The sequence below is a fragment of the Nannospalax galili genome, unplaced genomic scaffold (assembly GCF_000622305.1).
Source record: "Nannospalax galili isolate Female #2095 unplaced genomic scaffold, S.galili_v1.0 scaffold1127, whole genome shotgun sequence".
Lineage (NCBI taxonomy): Eukaryota > Metazoa > Chordata > Mammalia > Rodentia > Spalacidae > Nannospalax > Nannospalax galili.
The window spans coordinates 164,883-182,815 of record NW_008355784.1 but is presented as its reverse complement, the minus strand read 5'-3'; the positions used below and the strand labels follow the sequence as shown (position 1 = coordinate 182,815).

The following is a 17,933-nucleotide window of genomic DNA, read 5'->3' as shown; positions in this document are numbered from 1 at the left end:
TCTTGTAGTTTCTGTACTGCATATCCCAGGAAGCTGGCCCACAACCCACTTCTGTCTGATTCTACTAGCTCCACTTCTCATCTTGTCATAGGAGTGCTGGGATTACAGATATGTGCCATCACATAAAAACCTTATGTAGGTTCCAGGAACTGAACTCAGGTCATCAATCAGGCTTGCACATGGCAAGTGCTTCTATCCACTGAGTTAACTCCCTTGCCCCTAAGACAATACATTCACTTTCAAAAACTTGGCAGAATTCAGGTGATAAATAAAAGGATTAGAAACTATAGGCATCATTAGTCACAGATATTGGTGATGTATACTTTTGTTATGGATAAGCACTCATAATTCAGAAGGATATGCATTCCTAACATCTAGTATTATCACAGCAACCATACATTTGAACTGAGATATAGAAGTAACATTTCACATTGAGACTATTCTAGTGATCGTTAACAGAGAAGAAATTAATGATCTAATGAAAATTGAAAACCATTGATTTCTGATGATTGTTTTCATATCTGTAATTTGAAAATGACAAAAATTTAGTTTCTCTATTACATATTCAAAACAGATAGTGATCAACTTTACTTATGGAACCTAGAGAAAAATTCAGGAAGAAGGCTGAGATTCTTTGCTGATTTAACTCATTTAATAGTTCTTTTACTTAAAAGTGCTTTGGGCTTAACCCTAAGAATATTAATTTAGAATAAAGATGAACATTTGAGGGACCTAACCAACTAAGTAACCTAAAAATCTGGGTCTCCTCTATTGTGGAAATAAGGTAACTACTAGCTCATTTTTTTTTTTTTCTAAAACACTGAGCCTCCCACCAAACAGTATTTAAAAGCTAGGCATTTCTAAATCTGCATAGTTCTACAATGTTGCCACTCAATCACTTACTTAACCCCTACTCATGCTCCAAAGACAGAAACCTGAGTCCAACTTTACATTGTCTCCTAGAAGTAGATGATAAAGAGTTGTTGGCTTTCAAGATGCTATTTAAAAACCTCTGGTGACAGAAACAGAGCAGTTAACTTTTCATTTTCCACAGAAAAGACTTTTCAGAAAATAAAGCCCAACATCCATTCACTACCACAATTATTGTAAACAGGAAAAGCAATATCACATCTTATCTAAAGAAAAATAGGAGAGAAAAAAAAAAAGATGTATCTTTAGGGAAAGTGAATGTAGTTTTATGAAAAGTTCCCTGTATGTTTTGCCTATGCATATACATGTTTTCTGTTTATTAAGGAATGTCATGGATCTATAGACTATCAGGAGTATTTAAAATCTGCTGGGTTTCAAAAGACTAAGCTGTGTTCTATTTCTCCTACTTATTTTCAATCCCTGTTTCTTGCATCATTTTGGAGCAAGGAGGCAGAGCTGTTTATACTGCTAAATATCTTCATCTAACTCTTGCCACTTGAGCCACTACATAGACTGCAAGACTCAGTTACGTCTTGCACAGAAAGGGTAGCACCCATCTGCCTTACCTGTCTACAGCACCACTTGCAGTGGAGGGGGAGGAGGCAGTTCTTTTTTTTGGGGGGGGGGAAGCAGTGCAATGCTTCCTCCTCTTCTGCAAGCAGTGCTGAAGATGCTGTAGAAGGAAGGGCATCCATGAGAGGAATGCAAAGAATGATGGAGGGCACAAAGACTATTATTTAAAAGGACTTTCTGTCCACCTATGCTAAAGATGGTGCCCAAGATATAAATGTCTAGGTTAGCAAAAGGAATCATGTATAAAGATCTAAAAATGGATCAGATCATTACAAACTTGAAAACATTTGTTACGGTGAGATCTATGGGTCACTAGCATGTATAATTTAGTATATAGATACCAAGAAAATTTCAAAAATTCATACATCAAAACCCTAAAATTAATTTCAGCCTTAATTCTGAATTATTGATTGTCTAGGTTCCAGTACAAACACTCAGGAAAATGTCTACTAATAAACTCTACTTCAGTTCTATAGTATGGATTATTTTTAAAAAATATTAATTCATAAAGACTAACCAATTTTCTTTTTGATTTTCATATAGATTAATTAAATAACCTTCAAGGACCATAAAATTCTAAGATGACATTTTAAAAAAACTAACACATACAACTTTAAGGTAATCACGAACATTCCCGAAGTATTGAAGGTGCTAAAACCTTAAACAGCATGGCCTTTATTGATTTAAATTACCTGCCTACTGCAAACCTATATGCTTTAAGTTTCTCCCTCCAAATTTATAAGAAACTCTGCTCAAGAAGTAAATGCTTTGCCAACTAAATAACTATTGGTAACAATTTCATTTACACAAGTGAAAATAAAATGTCTCTGGGGTCATTATTTCAATTATAATACATTATTTTATTATGATACAATACAATGACACACAATTAGTAATCTTGCTGAGACTTTTGATACATTTACTATAAAGAGATTGAAGTTAATTAATTTAAGTTAAGAAAGTTATTTTACTTCTATAATATTTATGCATGTTAACTTGTTACAACGTGTTTAATATTAACTTAAAAAAATATAAACCACTTCAAACATTTCAATAAAATTGTACTGGAAGCAGAAGGTAACCCCTAAATTCACTCCACAAATGAAATCTCAGGCTTTCATATAAATGAAACTATCTAGTGATAAAAATGACAGAAGCAAATCTATACCTCAAATCAATACAGATATACTGTAACTTCAAAATGTTATATTGTTATGACTACACGTTGATCTAAATGCTTGCCAAAATACGTGTACCATCAAAATCTCAGATCTGTTTCTTAGACTATTAATGCTGGTTACATTACTCTAACACCTTAAATGATTAGAAGGCTTCCCAGTGTTTTCCATATGCTTCTGATTCAAACTGATTGAGTGGTAAGGCTGAATCACATTAAACTAAAAGACTGGACACCCATGCCGGGGTGAAGCAAAATGACAAAGATATTTTAAAATGTATACGACAAAGACACACACATCCAGTTTTTTCAAAAGGAAGAAGAGCTTAGGATGTATACAGTTTATAACTAGAGATATTACAAAATATGGGCCACCATATTGAGCTGTAAGATAATTTAATCAGGTTTTTTTGATCAAGAATTTAGAAATTAAACCTTATTAAGTATACCAATTACTTAATTTTAAAACTTTATTATTTTTATTTATGTGTATGAGTGTACTACCTGCATATAAATGCACCCATGTTAGGCAGTGACTGCAGAAGGCACTGGATCCCCTAAAACTGGAGTTCCCGATGGCTGTTAGTCACCATGTAGGTGCTGGGAATCGAACCTGGGTCCTCTGCAATAGTAGGTAGTGCTTTTAACCACTGAGCCATCTCTTCAGCCACTGCAATTACTTAATTCTAAAAGTTTACCCAGTATTAATCCAGTTTAATTTTTGCCATATCACTAAATGTAACCACGGAGTTCTTTATAGTAAAAAAACATACCCACCTCACAAAATAAAGTAAGCTTGTCATCTGGTAAAAGACCATTAGCTTCATCAAGCAAAAAGTCTCTTCTAATGAATTTTTTAAATCCCCAGTCCTTCCCTTGCACAAATCGATATGCTCTTTGGCTTTCTGGTGGAATACAAAGGTTTAAACAAGTATCAATTTTTTTCTTGCTAAAAGAAATATATAAATTAAATATAAGCATGTAGGACTTAGCTAATACATGCATACAAAATTTTTACCTATATGTGTTCATGAATAAGCTATTATAATGAGTCAAGGAAAACCAGATGATTCCCACCCCCCACCCCCCACCCCCTTCCTTGTACACACACAATTGCTGTCCCTAAACACAATAAAAAAAAAAAAATCAAACATACTGACGTAGGCATATTACTCATTATCTAGTATCAAAATCTGTTTATAAACATACATCTTATTTCCTATTTCTCCCCTTTAAAAAAATCCTCTAAAAGAAATCATTAAGAAACCTTTAACTATTCTAGCAAACTCATCCTATTGACTTAATTTGCTGAATTATAGAAAAATCCAAACTGGTGAAAAAGCTAAAATGTCTCTTATCATCCTGAGTGTTTAGACACAATCTTCTCATCCCTAAATAAGCTTTCATATATAAAAGTCCAAAAGATATATTTTAATAAAACTTTTAAGAGACATTAATAAATATCTAAAATAGCACATGTATTGTGGAAAACTGTATACCATGAAACAAACAGGACTGTCAAAAGAAAGCATAATCTATAATATCAGGATGGAAAATAAGTTACTTAACTAAATTATTCTATTTTTTTGAGTCTGGCACCTGAGACCACTCAGCCATCCTGACACCCAATATTCCACTATTTTAAATGTTGAACAACATGTAAAAGAAAATACAAATTACTTCACTTTTCAAAGGTATGTGTGCTACTGTTTCATATTAAAGTTACTTGACTCTGATTCATTTCTAGAAAACATTTAAAATTGAATGTGGCAGTTCATAAGCTTTTTCCACTATACGCACTGCAAAGTTTCTCCAACACTCTTCTTTTATGAAGCGCCAACTAAAGCATTTCGGATACGGTTATGCATGTGGAAACTAGGCACAATTTAATGGGCTCTGGGTACACAAAAAACTGACTTTCTTCCTTTAGTGCCGAGTTCACTGCTCAAAAAATTCTTGCGACAAAATACTGGATCATTCCATCTCTGTACTGTTGTCCCAATTTTATTACATAGTATAAAGGGAGAAGAGAATGTTTTCTTAATTACTTGTACTAGGCATTTTGCTTTAGCAACTATTTTTCCAAATGACAAGTAAAGCAGGACATGAAGCAGTTAAATTTTATCATTATCTTAAATACTCTGTCTTATGAACACTAAAAGTTGTGAAACAACTATAATATGAAATGTAAAATTAATTAATGACCAAAGTAAATGCTTTGAACTAAATGCAGATTTAAGTGGGGGTGGGATCTCAAACTTTTCTAGGTAAAGTTGCTGTATGTAGATAAAGAGGCTTCACTCAGTTTACCAACCACTTACCCATTGCTTTTGTTTCTTCCCTTTTAGCATTCAGAAGAGAAAATTTGAATTTTGCTCGAACCTCACTTTTTGGACAGCTGACTAAAAGTAAATATAAGGACAAGTAGTCTTTACTTTCATCATCTAATCCCTTTGGGTTTACCCTCAGGCACCTAAAATAAAACAATATGTCACTTGGAGGAATTTAACATTTGAAGTATATAGAAAGAGGGGCAGTACTGAAATCATCTCGTTAATATCACAATGGCATTCCTGTAATATCCCCACAGTTCTTTACAATTGTTCACACTATTAAGAATTTATTACTAATTTAACGTAAAATTGTACTACTACCCATTCATCTAGGACCAACAATAAAAACAAATCAGAAGTAGCTGATGATCACATCAAAAACAAAAAACAATCAAAACAAAAAAACACCTTACCATTTCATTTTGTCACTTGGGCCAGAAGAAAATGTTGAACTTTTTAACACTTCACCCATTTCTTCTCGACAGAAACTGAAGTTATTAATGGTCCACATGTAGGAAAATTTTACTACTTTAACCTAAGAGATATACAAAGCCACTTTTCACAACCGTGACTCAATCTTAACGTGTCAAATATCCTATTCTAATCCTCCAATAATGATGCCAAACTGTTTCACAATAATATTCTCAAACGACTAGCAAGCTTCTATGTGACATATAATTCATTTTAAATGGCACATACCTGTGTATAACACCAGCTTTCGGCGACAGGGCTAGTAGACATATCTCTAGGCAAAGGTGGAGTAGGTTCCTGAGACATTGCCAACTTACTGCAGCCTTAGGATTTACACAATATCCCACAGACTTGAGTAATTCAACTATAAGCAAAAAAATTTGATTTACTATCAAAATTTGACAAAATCAGGAAAAACAGTATATTTAAGGTTGTGAAAAATTACTGTTAAAAATCAGATTTTAAAAGAATTGAAATAAAAAACAAAAACATTTTAGAGTGATAAAGTCACAACATATATAAAGTCAAAATTATATAATAAAAAAGCAAGAAAGAAAAAAAGAAATGAAAAAGCAAAGGTAAATGATGTCCAATTATTTTCAAGCATAAAATTTGATGAATGCATGAAGAGTAATAAAAAAGTTTTAAAAAGGGTTTTTTATAATCATAAGACTTTTTGTCTTTTTGAGACAGGGTCTCCTTGTAGCTCCAGCTTTCCTGGTACTGACTATGTAGACCAGGCTCACCTCGAAGTCACAAAGATCCACCTGCCTCTGCCTCCCAAGTGCTGGGATTAAAGGCGTGCACCACCACGCCTGGCTATCATAAGATTTTTTTAAAAATGACTGATTACAGGAATTGTGATTAAAGGAAAAAACAGTAAACACACATAAAAATGAAGAAATAAATAACTGCTGGAAAAGAAATTAGATTTTGAAGGAACCATTTACATGAAGTTTTCAACTAACTTTAGAAATTAAAAAAATGAAACCGTAATCTGCCATATAAAACATGAAAGCTGAATGAATAAGCTTAATATTGATATATAAGGCATTATTTTTCAAGGCATATTTTGTAAAACATCACAAATTAAAAATATCCATGTAGTTAGCTCATCCATGTATCACAGAAACTTAATGACAACAACATCTTATTCATCTTCCTTCACCTCTTCAGGAAAACCAAAGGATTATCAGACATGACCAGAACAAGTGCTAGTCATTTATCTGTCAGATCTCAGATGTTCTCATCAAATATAACAGATTTCCACAAAAACCTACATATAACACAAACAGGCTCTGTCATAATGCTTCCTTCAGAGATGTAATAAATCATAAACTTCCCTTCTCCTCACTTATTCTTGTACTGCATCAATTTGGATACACAATTATCAATTAGGACCCTACTGAACAAGATGATACTCTTCTGCAACTTGAAAAGTTGGAAACAAAGAGCTAGATATATTGTGCTTTGAAGAAGCGATGAGAATTTCTTTTTAATTTAAGAACTGGCAAAGAAAGCAATATAAATCCTATAGGGGGAAGTGTGGGAAAAGAAAAGAAAGGCAGCCAAGATTATTTGCTCTGAAAACAACAGAATAGCATAAAATGAGAAAAGATGGAACTAAGCCACCCTAAAGACATAAATAAAGCCATAAAAGATAGAACAGCATGTAAAACTATGAATGAAAAAACACATTAAAAATCTGCAACAGAGACAGAAATATCAGCCAGGTGTTGTGCAGATCTGTAGCCCCAGGTAGAGTAGGAAGATCACCAGAAGTTCAGGTCAGCCAGGTCTACACAGTGAGATCCTATCTCAAAAAAGTCAAAGAAATGAAAAATAAGAGAGAAGAGAAAGAAGAAGGAAGGGGTAAGAGAGGAGAGTGAGAGAGGGAAGGATGAAGAGAAAGGGGATACAGAACACGGAGAGAAGGGAGAGGGAACCAGGAGGATGAGAAGGATACATTAAACAACAGTGAAAAATATAACTTTAAGGGCTGTAGAGGTGGCTCGATGGTTAAGAACACTGGCTACTCTTTTAGAGGACCCAGGTTTGGTTCCCAGCACCCACATGGTAGCTAAAACTGTCTGTAAACTCCAGTTTCAGAGGATCTGACATCCTCCTCTGATCTCTGTGGGCACTGTACCACACAGGTGCACTTACATACACGCAGGGAATACACTTACACACACAAAATAAAATAAAAGTAGATAGCAAGTGTGCACATTAGAGAAAAGAGCATTTGTCTGAATTCTGGGAAAACAGATTTCTACACACACAAGCATGAAACTTGATAGCTATCTCTCATCCTACTCAACAAAAAAATCAATTTCCAACAGATCAAAGGCCTCAGTATAACACCTAAAACTCCAAAAATCCTACAGGAAAAAGTAGGGAGTACACATCAACATATAGGCATAGGTAAATACTTTCTGAAGAGGACTCAGGTCACTCACGAAATAAGACCAATGATGGAAAAATGAGACCTCATGAAACTAAAGGACTTCTCTACTACAAAGGAAACTGGTCTGTAAAGGAAAATGATTAAAGAGGCAGCCTACAGATTTATAGAAAATCTTTGCCAGCTACATATCTAACAGAGGATTAATACGGTGAATACACGGGAGGAGGTACCTACCAGGAGCCACACCCCTGAAGAAAAAGTGACTCTCCCTCCCCCAAGTAACCAACTACCAATAACTCCTCAGCTGTGTGTAGAGCCTTGCGAGCCCTTCCCCTCTCCATGCTGGAATGCTGATGGGCTTGATTTTGTGTAGGTTTTACTCAGGTAACCACAGGTGCTGTGAGTTCACGAGTACTAAAAAACTAAACACCAAAAAACAACCTTATTAAACAATAGGCTGTGGAACTTAACAGTTTTTGAGTGATGAAATATAAATGGCTGGTTAACATCTTAAAGTGTTCAACATCATGGGGGCTGAAGTGATGTCTTAGTGGTTAAGAACACTGGCTGCTCTTGCAGGAGATCCAGGTTCGAATCCCAGCACCCGCATGGTGGCTATCAACTGTTATTCCAGTTCTAGGGGATCCAAGGGCCTCTTCTGACCTTTGCCAGCACTGCATGACATGAGTGAACTTACATACACACACATACACATAAAAATAAATATGTTTTAAAAAGAAAAGCTTCTTTTTTGCAGTGAGTTGTTGTTAACAGAGACTCAAGAACATGTGGTGGAAAATTTGTTAAGAGCCAGAGGTCCAGAGGACTGCTGCAAAACAGTGTCTTCTGGACATGAGAGGATCACTGTACTCAAGAACTCACAGCACCTGTGGTTACCTGAGTAAGACCTACACAAGATCAAGCCCATCAGCATTCCAGCATGGAGAGGGGAAGGGCTCACAGGGCTCACAAGGCTCAACACATAGCTGAGGAGTTACAGGTAGTTGATGGTTACTTGGGGAGGGAGTCATTTTTCTTCATGGGTGCAGCTTCTGGTAGGTTGCTCATGCTCCAGTGAAAAGCCCTACATCCATTCACACACAGCAGCACTAATTTGACTAAGTGGGTTAAAAAACAAATGAAAAGAAGGACATAAGCTGGAAGTGGGACATGGTAGGGGTGATAAAGCTACACTGTGTACATCTGTGAAATTCTCAAAGTAATAAAAAACAGGGTGGGAGAGATGTTTCAGCAATTATGAGAACTGGCTACTATTGCAGAGGACCTGGGTTTGGTTCCCAGCACCCACAAGGTAGCTAAAAATCACCTGTAACGCCAATCAAAGGAGAATCTGACACTTTCTTCTGTCCTCAACAAGCATTGCACACATGTGGTGAACTTAAATACATTCAGGCAAAACACTCATACACATAAAATAAATATTTAATGCATAAAAAATAGATAAAAAAAAATAAATAAGAGATCTGCATAACTAAGCATTCGTAGTCAAGGTGTGGTCCCAACCATCACTGAGTCTGTCACTTTTGTCTGGGCTCCAGTCCCACAAGGTGTTTTGACAAACCACAAATCTCTTTCCTTAAGTTCCCTGCCAGGCTTCTTTTTTTCCCCCAGCAGGAGATTCCTAGGAGAATTCTAATTCTTTGGCATTCACTGTTTCTACAGAGTAAGGGGGAAGAGGGGGGCTTTTAGAATATTCTCATTCATTCCAGCATTACACAGTGCTAATAGAGAAGCCTGAGCAAGCCTAGCAGTGTTCCTGGAGTTGGAAGGGAAAGCAGAAGCTCACTGTCTTACAAAGGCAGGTGAGACAGGCAGTCCCATGCTTAGGACCAGCCCACAACCCTCAAAAGCCACAAATCCCAGTGATTCCTATGGTGGACAGGTTGTTAAGAGTCCAGGTCTGCAGCGAACCCCCCGCCCCGCCCCGCCCCCCAGTGCAGTAAAGCCTCACAAAACAGACCCCAGGGGGGGCTTTGGAAAACAGGATTTGAGTCAGTTTCAACACAGTCTGTTTCCCCCAGATAAGTTTAGAAGATAAACAGGATGGTACCTGAAAAATATTCTCCCGCCTTCTGCATTTCCTACCCGTACCCCATATAAAAGCCCCCAGCCAGCAGCCTGAAAGCTGGTGGTCTCTCCTCAACCCTGGAGTTGAAAGCAGCCCCTGGCGACTTCCCAATAACCCTTGCTTTTGCTGGAGTCTAAGTGGTGATTTTTCCTGGTTTACCTATCACAGGTATAGTCAGTGAACAGAAATCCCACACTAAGACTCAGGGAGCAGACACTATAAAAACAAAAGCAATTAACAAGAAGAAACAACATACATGTAAGTATGTAAGTAGAGTCAGTGAAGGAAAAGAAGTGTTGGAATAGATAAACAGCTGGCATTTTTCTCAAATTAGCCAAGAAAACAGTAACATAATGCTTTGATGGGCTTAAGTAGAGAATTAAAATGTGTGTCACATGCAATGCAAAAGGTAGTGAGATGAATGGAGTAAAATGTGTTGTATTCTATATTCTCACATTCCTGGAAAAATAATACTTACTATAGCACCTTTAACAATTCCACTTGATAATCACTAAAAGAAAAGACACCATAGCTAAAAATGTAGTAAGCATAAAAAGAGAAAAGAAAAAAATGATAAAAATGCAAATATACCATTTCATTTACAGGTTAACAGGCTAAATACTCCAATTATCAGACTAGTCTAAATAAATGAATTCCCTGTCACATAGCAACTAATTACAATGTCTGATCTTACAACTGAAAAAGGCTAGACCCACCTGACAAGAAACACACCTTTAATTCCAGGACACTGGAAGTAGAGGAAGGATGATTAGAAGCACAAGGCCAGCCTTAAGTACAAAGCTTCAAGGGTAGCCTGGGATATATAGACTCTGAGGGGGAAAGAGAGAGGAGGAGAATGAAAAAAAGAGGAGGGGGAAGGACTGGAAGGAGGACTGGAAAAAAGGACACAAATCTCATTAACGTTTACAGCTATTTAAGAGTAGTATATAGAAGTTATTTTCTTGATTTTAATAATTTAAGATTATTCTATTTACTATAACAACAGAATCTTAGTATGTATTAAATATAATTTGGAGACATGGAAAAATCCATGACAAATTTTCACCTCAAGAAAAAAGTAGTCAGAGTCAAGTTGAAGAAAATAATAGACATATGAACAGAAACTAGGAAAACAGAATAAATGTGCATCAGAAAAAACACAAAGCCAAAAGCTGACTCTTGGATAAAAAAAAAAAAAAAACTAAGGCAAATAAAGACAAAATTACAATATCAAAAATGAAGTATATCAAAAGATAGTGAGTGAGGTGAATCAATGAAACATAACCAGCCCAAGTGAAAACATAAGATGAGGAACTTACTTGAAAAATGCATACCGAAAACAACAAAATATGAAAGAAAAGATCTCACATAGTTCTATAGTGGTTAAAACTGAATTAGTTATTAAAACTTTTGCGGGATGAAAACTCCTTTTACAGTTCATCTTATTACATGGATTCTCTACAGACAGGAACATCATTTTGTAGCTTGTTCAATGAAATCAGTAAACTTTTATACAAACACCTGCTATGAATATTATGAAATGAATTTTCTCCTGAACAGAAACACAAAAATCAACCCAAAATCAAATAAAATAGATACCAAGTCAAACCAAAGCGTATTTCCAGGGGTTGTAGAGATGGTTCAGCTGTTAAGAGCACTGACTGCTCTTGCAGAGGACCCGGTTTGATTCCCAGCACCCACGTGGTGGCTAACAACCATGTATAACTCCAGTTCCAGATGATCTGATGCCTTCTTCTGACCTTTGCAGGCACTGCACAACATGGGTACACTTACACACATGTAGGCAATACATTCATATACATGAAATAAAAAATATTTTTTAAAAAAATTTCAAGCATGATTGACATTTGCATCTATTATTGAAATTTATCACATTAATCAGAAAAAGGGGGAAAAGATCACCTCAATAGTTGCAGAAAAGCACTGGATGGGGCAAGCAAAAGTGGCATAAACCCATAGCCTAGGAGACTGAGGCAGAAGGTTTGCAAGCATCAGGTCTACCTCCACTGCACAGCAAGTTTGAGGCCAGACTGGGAAACGGAGTGAGACTCTGTATCAAAATAACCTGGCAGTGCTTGGCTGCTTTGAATCCAGGTTTACACTAAACTCTTGAACTTTAATTCTTTCCAGCATGTTAGTAAAGCAAAATAATGGCTGGTTTTAAAAACACAAAGCAGTTAAGATTCATGATCCCAGTTCACAGGTGACAAAGATGTAAAGAAAATCGACTCTATAACATGTCCATTTTCTAGATAACTGGTTCAGAAACTGCACTCATGATGGAACTTTACGAACAGTACATAGTTGAAGGCAGTAAAGTTCATGCATTTATCCGTCTCCTTTATTTCCCAATATACCAATGAGATATTTTTTGGTGAGGAAAAATAAATGAGAAGGGTACATAATAAAACCATATGGAAACTTACTATTTTGAAACACAATTTAAAAATATAATTGGAAGCGTTAGTAGAACACATGTGATATGGAAGGAGAGAAATACTGAAAGTGACAGGTTTAGATAGGGTGGGGTGGGAGGTAGGTTTGCAAAAACTATGGATGTATCAAAAAGCCTTATAGAAATCCACTAGTATGTAAATTAATTTAAAAGTACAATTTAGCTGGGCGTGGTGGTGCACGCCTTTAATCCCAGCGCTTGGGAGGCAGAGGCAGGCAGATCTTTGTGAGTTCTAGGCCACCCTGGTCTTCATAGCAAGTTCCAGGACAGCTGGGGATACAGGGAGACCCTGTCTCAAAAAGACAAACAAAAAAAAATAGTTGACCTATGCTGGGCGTGGTGGCACACTCCTGTAGTCCCAGCACTTGGGAGGCAGGGGCTGGAGGATCTCTGTGAATTCAAGGCCAGCCTGGTCTATGTAGTGAGTTCCAGGACAGCTGGGGCTACTGGAAGACCCTGCTTCAAAAAGATAAAAAAAAAACAATTTATAAAATGAAGAGGGAATTTAAAAGGAGACTTTGTAAATCACTCATTCATTCATTTATTCACACTCCCACTAAATTATTAACCTACTTGAGAATTTAATGGAAGCCTACACTAATTTGGGCCCTGCAGAAACAACGAATGACAGAAGGAGGCAGTCTGTGGTCGCAATTGAAGCTAATACTCAGAAGTTTCTCTGGTAAAATTTCCTATACTTCAAATGTGTTTAGGAGAATAAATAAAGCAGCAGAAATCTGGCCAGCCCTTTTTGGGGGTAAAAGTTGAAAACCACTAAAACTACTGCCACTCAGTTGCATGTGTACATGTATGTAGGAAGGTATATCTATTTAAGTAGAACAAGTAGATAAAAGGAACAGGATCACCCAGATACTCTTACCACTAATACTGCATATTTTCAAGGTCACTATACTCTCTGAGCATATATTTACTTTGGCATTAGCTTACAAAGTTTTGAAAATTTTACCGATGGCCTAAAGCTCTTAAAAGCCAACAATAAGGGCCAAGCATCATGGCGTACACTCAGGAGGCAGGTGGACCTCTGTGAGATTTGAGGCTAGCCTGGTCTACAGGGTGAGTTCCAGGCCTGGTGGGCTATACAGAGACCCTGTTTCAAGTTTTAAAAGTCATTTTACAGCCAGGCCTGCTGGCATACGCCTTTAATCCCAGCACTCGGGAGGCAGAGGCAGGCAGATCTCTGTGAGTTCGAGGCCAGCCTGGTCTACATAGTGAGTTCCAGGACAGCTGAGGCTGCAGGGAGACCCTATCTCAAAAACAAAACAAAACAAACAACAACAACAACAACAACAAAAAAGAAATCGAGGGTTAGAAGAGACAAGAGATGTGAGGAGGGTGAAAAGTCATTTTAATTTAACTATAGCTCTTGAAATACCAACAACCTGTGTGTGTGTGTGTTTGTGTGTGTGTGTGTGTGTGTGTATACATGCATGTATGTGTGATGTGATGTATGCCCAGGTGTGTGTAGTGGATGTACACAGAGCCAGAAGTGTGACCAGGTACCCTTTTTATCACACTCAGCTTCATTCCTTTTGAGGCAGGGTCTCTCCCTGAATCTAGAGTTCACTTTTTTTTCAGCTAGGCTAAAAGCCAGCAAGCCCAAGCAGTCTTTCAGGGCACATCTGATTTTGCCACCTACCCCAGCCTCAGTTTCCCCAGTTGGGCCACTGAGAGAAGATAGGGTTGACAATCCACTGGGCTTTAGAAAAATGAATGTGTTAAGAGTCCAGGTCTGCAGAGACCCTCCCCAGTGCAGTAAAGCCACATGAGACTGGCCCCTTGGCCTCTGGAAAAGCAGTTGACTCAGTTTCAACATAGTCTGTTTCCCCCTAGATAAATTTAGAAGGTAAATAGGCCCCTGCACCCATAACCTGATTGTTGTAAGAACAGTCTCAGCTCCAGCTGCCTCCCTATAAGTTTCACAATGTATGGACTCCTGTCCCCCTAAACTTTTCTCCCACCTTCCTTTCCCTCCTTCCTGCCCTTGAAAAACAGAAATTGACCAGGCAGCTGCATCCACCCTTTGCATTCCCTACGCCCCCCAGCCCCTATAAATACTTCCAGCCAGCAGCCTACAAGCTGGTGTCTTCCTCACTCCCAGCCTGAGCGCCATCCCATGTGATCTCCATGAGCACCATCCCATGTGATCTCCAAACAAATCCTGCCCTGCCAGAGTTCTTGTCTGTGTCTAGGTGAATACCTGATTTACCTAACAGAATGCAGTTCCTCAAAATGCCTGTGCTATTTTAGTCTTGGGTCCCCTGTTCAGTACTCTGCTTCCCTAACCCCACTCACTTCACATGGGGGGGGGCGTAACATGACAAAAAACAAATAGTTTTATTTTGTTGAAACTACCCGAATTCTAGAGGATCACAAACCAAACGCTGGAGGGAAGAGATGAAGAAACTAGAAACTATTAAGAGGAAGCTTCCCTACCCCTACCCTATACCAAGCTTTCCTACAGACAACTGAGAGGTCCACAGCCTAGCTATCCTATCCTGTCAGGGATCCCCTTGTCTCCTGGTGGGTGGGTCAGTCCTGTGAAGAAAGGCATAATGGGGGAAGGGGTCCCTGTTGTATAGCAATTCCTTCTGAGCTAAAGACTTCTACCTTGGAGCAAAACTGAGTAAACAAGGTTTTCTAAAAGGAGGCAGACAATAGTATGTCTACAGGTAAGTAAACAAGAGGGGACAAGAAACAGTCCATGCTGCTGAGAAGCTTCTTGAACCTCAGGAAGTAAACAGCTCAACAGGCTCAGGAAGTACCTGAAACTGACCAGGTTCACTTGGCCTCTCCCTCCCCAAGCATATATAAGTCCTAAGAATTGCTGAGAGATAGTCTCAGACAAGCAAAGCCATCTAGGAGAAGCAAAAGCCAGTTAAGCTGCCTGGAAGAGGCTTAGACCAACTAAGCAAGCCTGGTAAAGAAACTCAACCTGTTAAGCTGCCTGTAGGTTGTGCAGTGTGCTCCAGGCTTCCTACTTTTATGAGCTGCCACCTATGATGACAGCTGCCTTTGAGTCATTTCTGCACCTGTAAGTAATCCCTCACCCATATTCCTAAGTAATTACAAAAAACTCACTGGTCCACCAAGTTGGATTTTTGGTGGTATCCTTCCTTTTGTCTGTTGTTGGTTCCCTATCTGGGGTAAGCAGACATTTGTTTGTTCATGTCTCCCCAAGCACAGTGTCACACAGTAGTCCCTCAGACCTTATGCCCTCCATGCTGCTTCACTTGCTGGTTCCTATCTGAGGACTGCTGGTGCAATGAGCCACAGGCAGCAGGATGTGGTTTTTGGGTTATAGAAATGTTGCCTAGCACCATAAGCCACCAGACATGAGTGGTTGGCACATTTTTAATGGCCATCTTTAGGCCAATGATGACACTGGCTGGCCTTTATGGTAGTATCATCAAAGTTCCACTGCTACTCCTCCAAGTATCTGACCCCACAGCCATACTACTCTGAAGTCCCTTGGTCTTTTCCTTCTGAACCAGCACCAGAGAGAGAGATCTTTGCAACTGCATCATGTACCCACACTCAAACTGGTCCACAGGGTGAATGACATAGCAGACCATGACCTTAATGAAGCTGGAGGGGGATTACAACTGATGCAACTGCATTTAACTGCTGACCTTGGGGACAGACACAAGCTGCAGACCTTTGATTCAGCTGGGGAGCTCTGCTTCCTTCTGGAGGTCATATTTGGGCAGAAGCTGGCTCTTGACTTTAGCTGACAGCCAGTACTACATGCCCTCATAAAACTGCAGACAGCTTATATGCAGTGGGACTGGCAGGACTGGACTAGGCCATGGGACTAATCTGCATTTCTTAAATACCACCTCTTCTACAAAACTTAACCATCATTTTCCACAGTAATATATAATTTGCTCATGAACTACCTGACCGTCCTGTAAAGAATGCCTCTTAAAAGCATTCACCAAATTTACTGCAGTTAATCATATGACGATCAGTAAGGGTTTGTTTCATACCTTAAAATAAGCTGCCTTGTTTCTAATTCCATCCATTTACCTGCAAATTTCATGATTTCATCTTTCTTTACTGCTGAGTAAAACTCCACCCTATAAATGAACCACATTTTCATTATGTACTCGTCAACTGAGGGACACTTGGGTTGCTTCCATCTCTTATCTATTGTGAAAAGAGCAGCAACAAACATAGATGTACAAGTGTCTCTGCAATAGGATGTGTTCTTTGGGTAAATAAATGCCAAGGAGTGGTATAACTGGGTCAAATGTAGGTTCATTTGTAGTTTAAGAGTTCACACTGCTTTCCACAGGGGTTAAACAAGTTTTCAGCCACACCAGCAGTGGATGAGTGTTCCCCTTTCCCCACATCCTCTCCAACATTTGGTATCAATTGTTCTCTTCATCTTAACCAGTCTGACTGGGGTAAGATGAAATCTTAAAGTGCTTTTAATTTGCATTTCCCTAATTATTAGTGATGCTGAACTAGAAACTGTAATACTAAGTGAAGTAACACAGACTCAGAAAAAATATCAACATATGTTCTCCCTCATATGTGGATCCTAGAACCAAACCCTGATAAGTGAGTATGTATCCAGACATAACTACAGGAACCAGGTAAATGGAAAGGAAACAGGGAGGTAAAGGAATAGAAAGAACCTGAAAGAGAAGAACAGTAGGAAACAGGCCTTAATAAGGGAGATAGGGATAAAAATTGGGTTAGTTTCAGGGAGGGGGGAGGAAAGGGTATACAAGGAACCTAAGGGATAAAGGGAAAGAAGGAGCTCAAGAGAGGTAGGACCATAGGAGAAGGGTATTATTAAGGGAGAAAGGGGGGAAATAAGTGGGAAAACCATGATGAAGGGGTGAGACAATGCGAGAGGTAAACAATGCCTAGCTAGTTTTGAAAACCAGAGGGAACCATATTACTCCTACAACCTACTGACAAATTATACATAGCATAATTTGGTCAGAGGGACATAAAGGACAGTTTTTGCTCCTTGCCCTCCTAGGCCAACTAATTCCAGGGGACTATGAGCATCTCTCTAAAGGTCTATAATGGCGGTGGATCACCTGTCGTCTTGATCAAGGAGGCCGAGAAGACCCCACCAGATGGACTTGAACCAGTTCCCAGTCTACAAAGAGGAGGGTCAACACAGAGGAATCATTTCCTCCATGCTTCAAAGAGAAGCCAACCATGGTGGAGCAGGACCTTTGACTTATCTTCATATAGGCGGAACTGGTAAAAGAAAGGAGCCAGGGAATCCTCCCAAGCCCATGTGACCCCTGAGGAACAGAACCTCAAAGGGCGACCTTAAAAGTAAAAATAAATTGGTTTATCTGGGCCAACTGTATGGCCTTAAACATCCAAAAGGAAAGTATAACCAAAGATTAAAGGGGCCAATATAATTTCTTAAGAGTCCATATGCATAGCTAAAGGCTACATAATAAGCAACAATGCCAGATAGGAGATAC

At 38.5% G+C, this 17,933-nt stretch overlaps 1 protein-coding gene across 2 annotated transcripts in view; it reads right to left on the bottom strand.

Annotated features, from left to right (window-relative positions):
* Spopl (speckle type BTB/POZ protein like) overlaps window positions 1-17,933 on the bottom strand; it is a 90,441-nt gene that overhangs the window by 52,382 nt on the left and 20,126 nt on the right. For both annotated transcript variants that reach the window (XR_607978.3, XM_008853343.3), the window contains exons 2-5: window positions 5,713-5,848; window positions 5,427-5,548; window positions 5,002-5,153; window positions 3,458-3,585 (exon numbers count right to left, since the gene is read on the bottom strand). Coding sequence is in view for 1 of the 2 variants with exons in the window: in XM_008853343.3 (XP_008851565.1) it covers window positions 3,458-3,585; window positions 5,002-5,153; window positions 5,427-5,548; window positions 5,713-5,790 (480 nt within the window). In the remaining variant the exon portion in view is untranslated. The remainder of the gene's footprint in view (window positions 1-3,457; window positions 3,586-5,001; window positions 5,154-5,426; window positions 5,549-5,712; window positions 5,849-17,933) is intronic.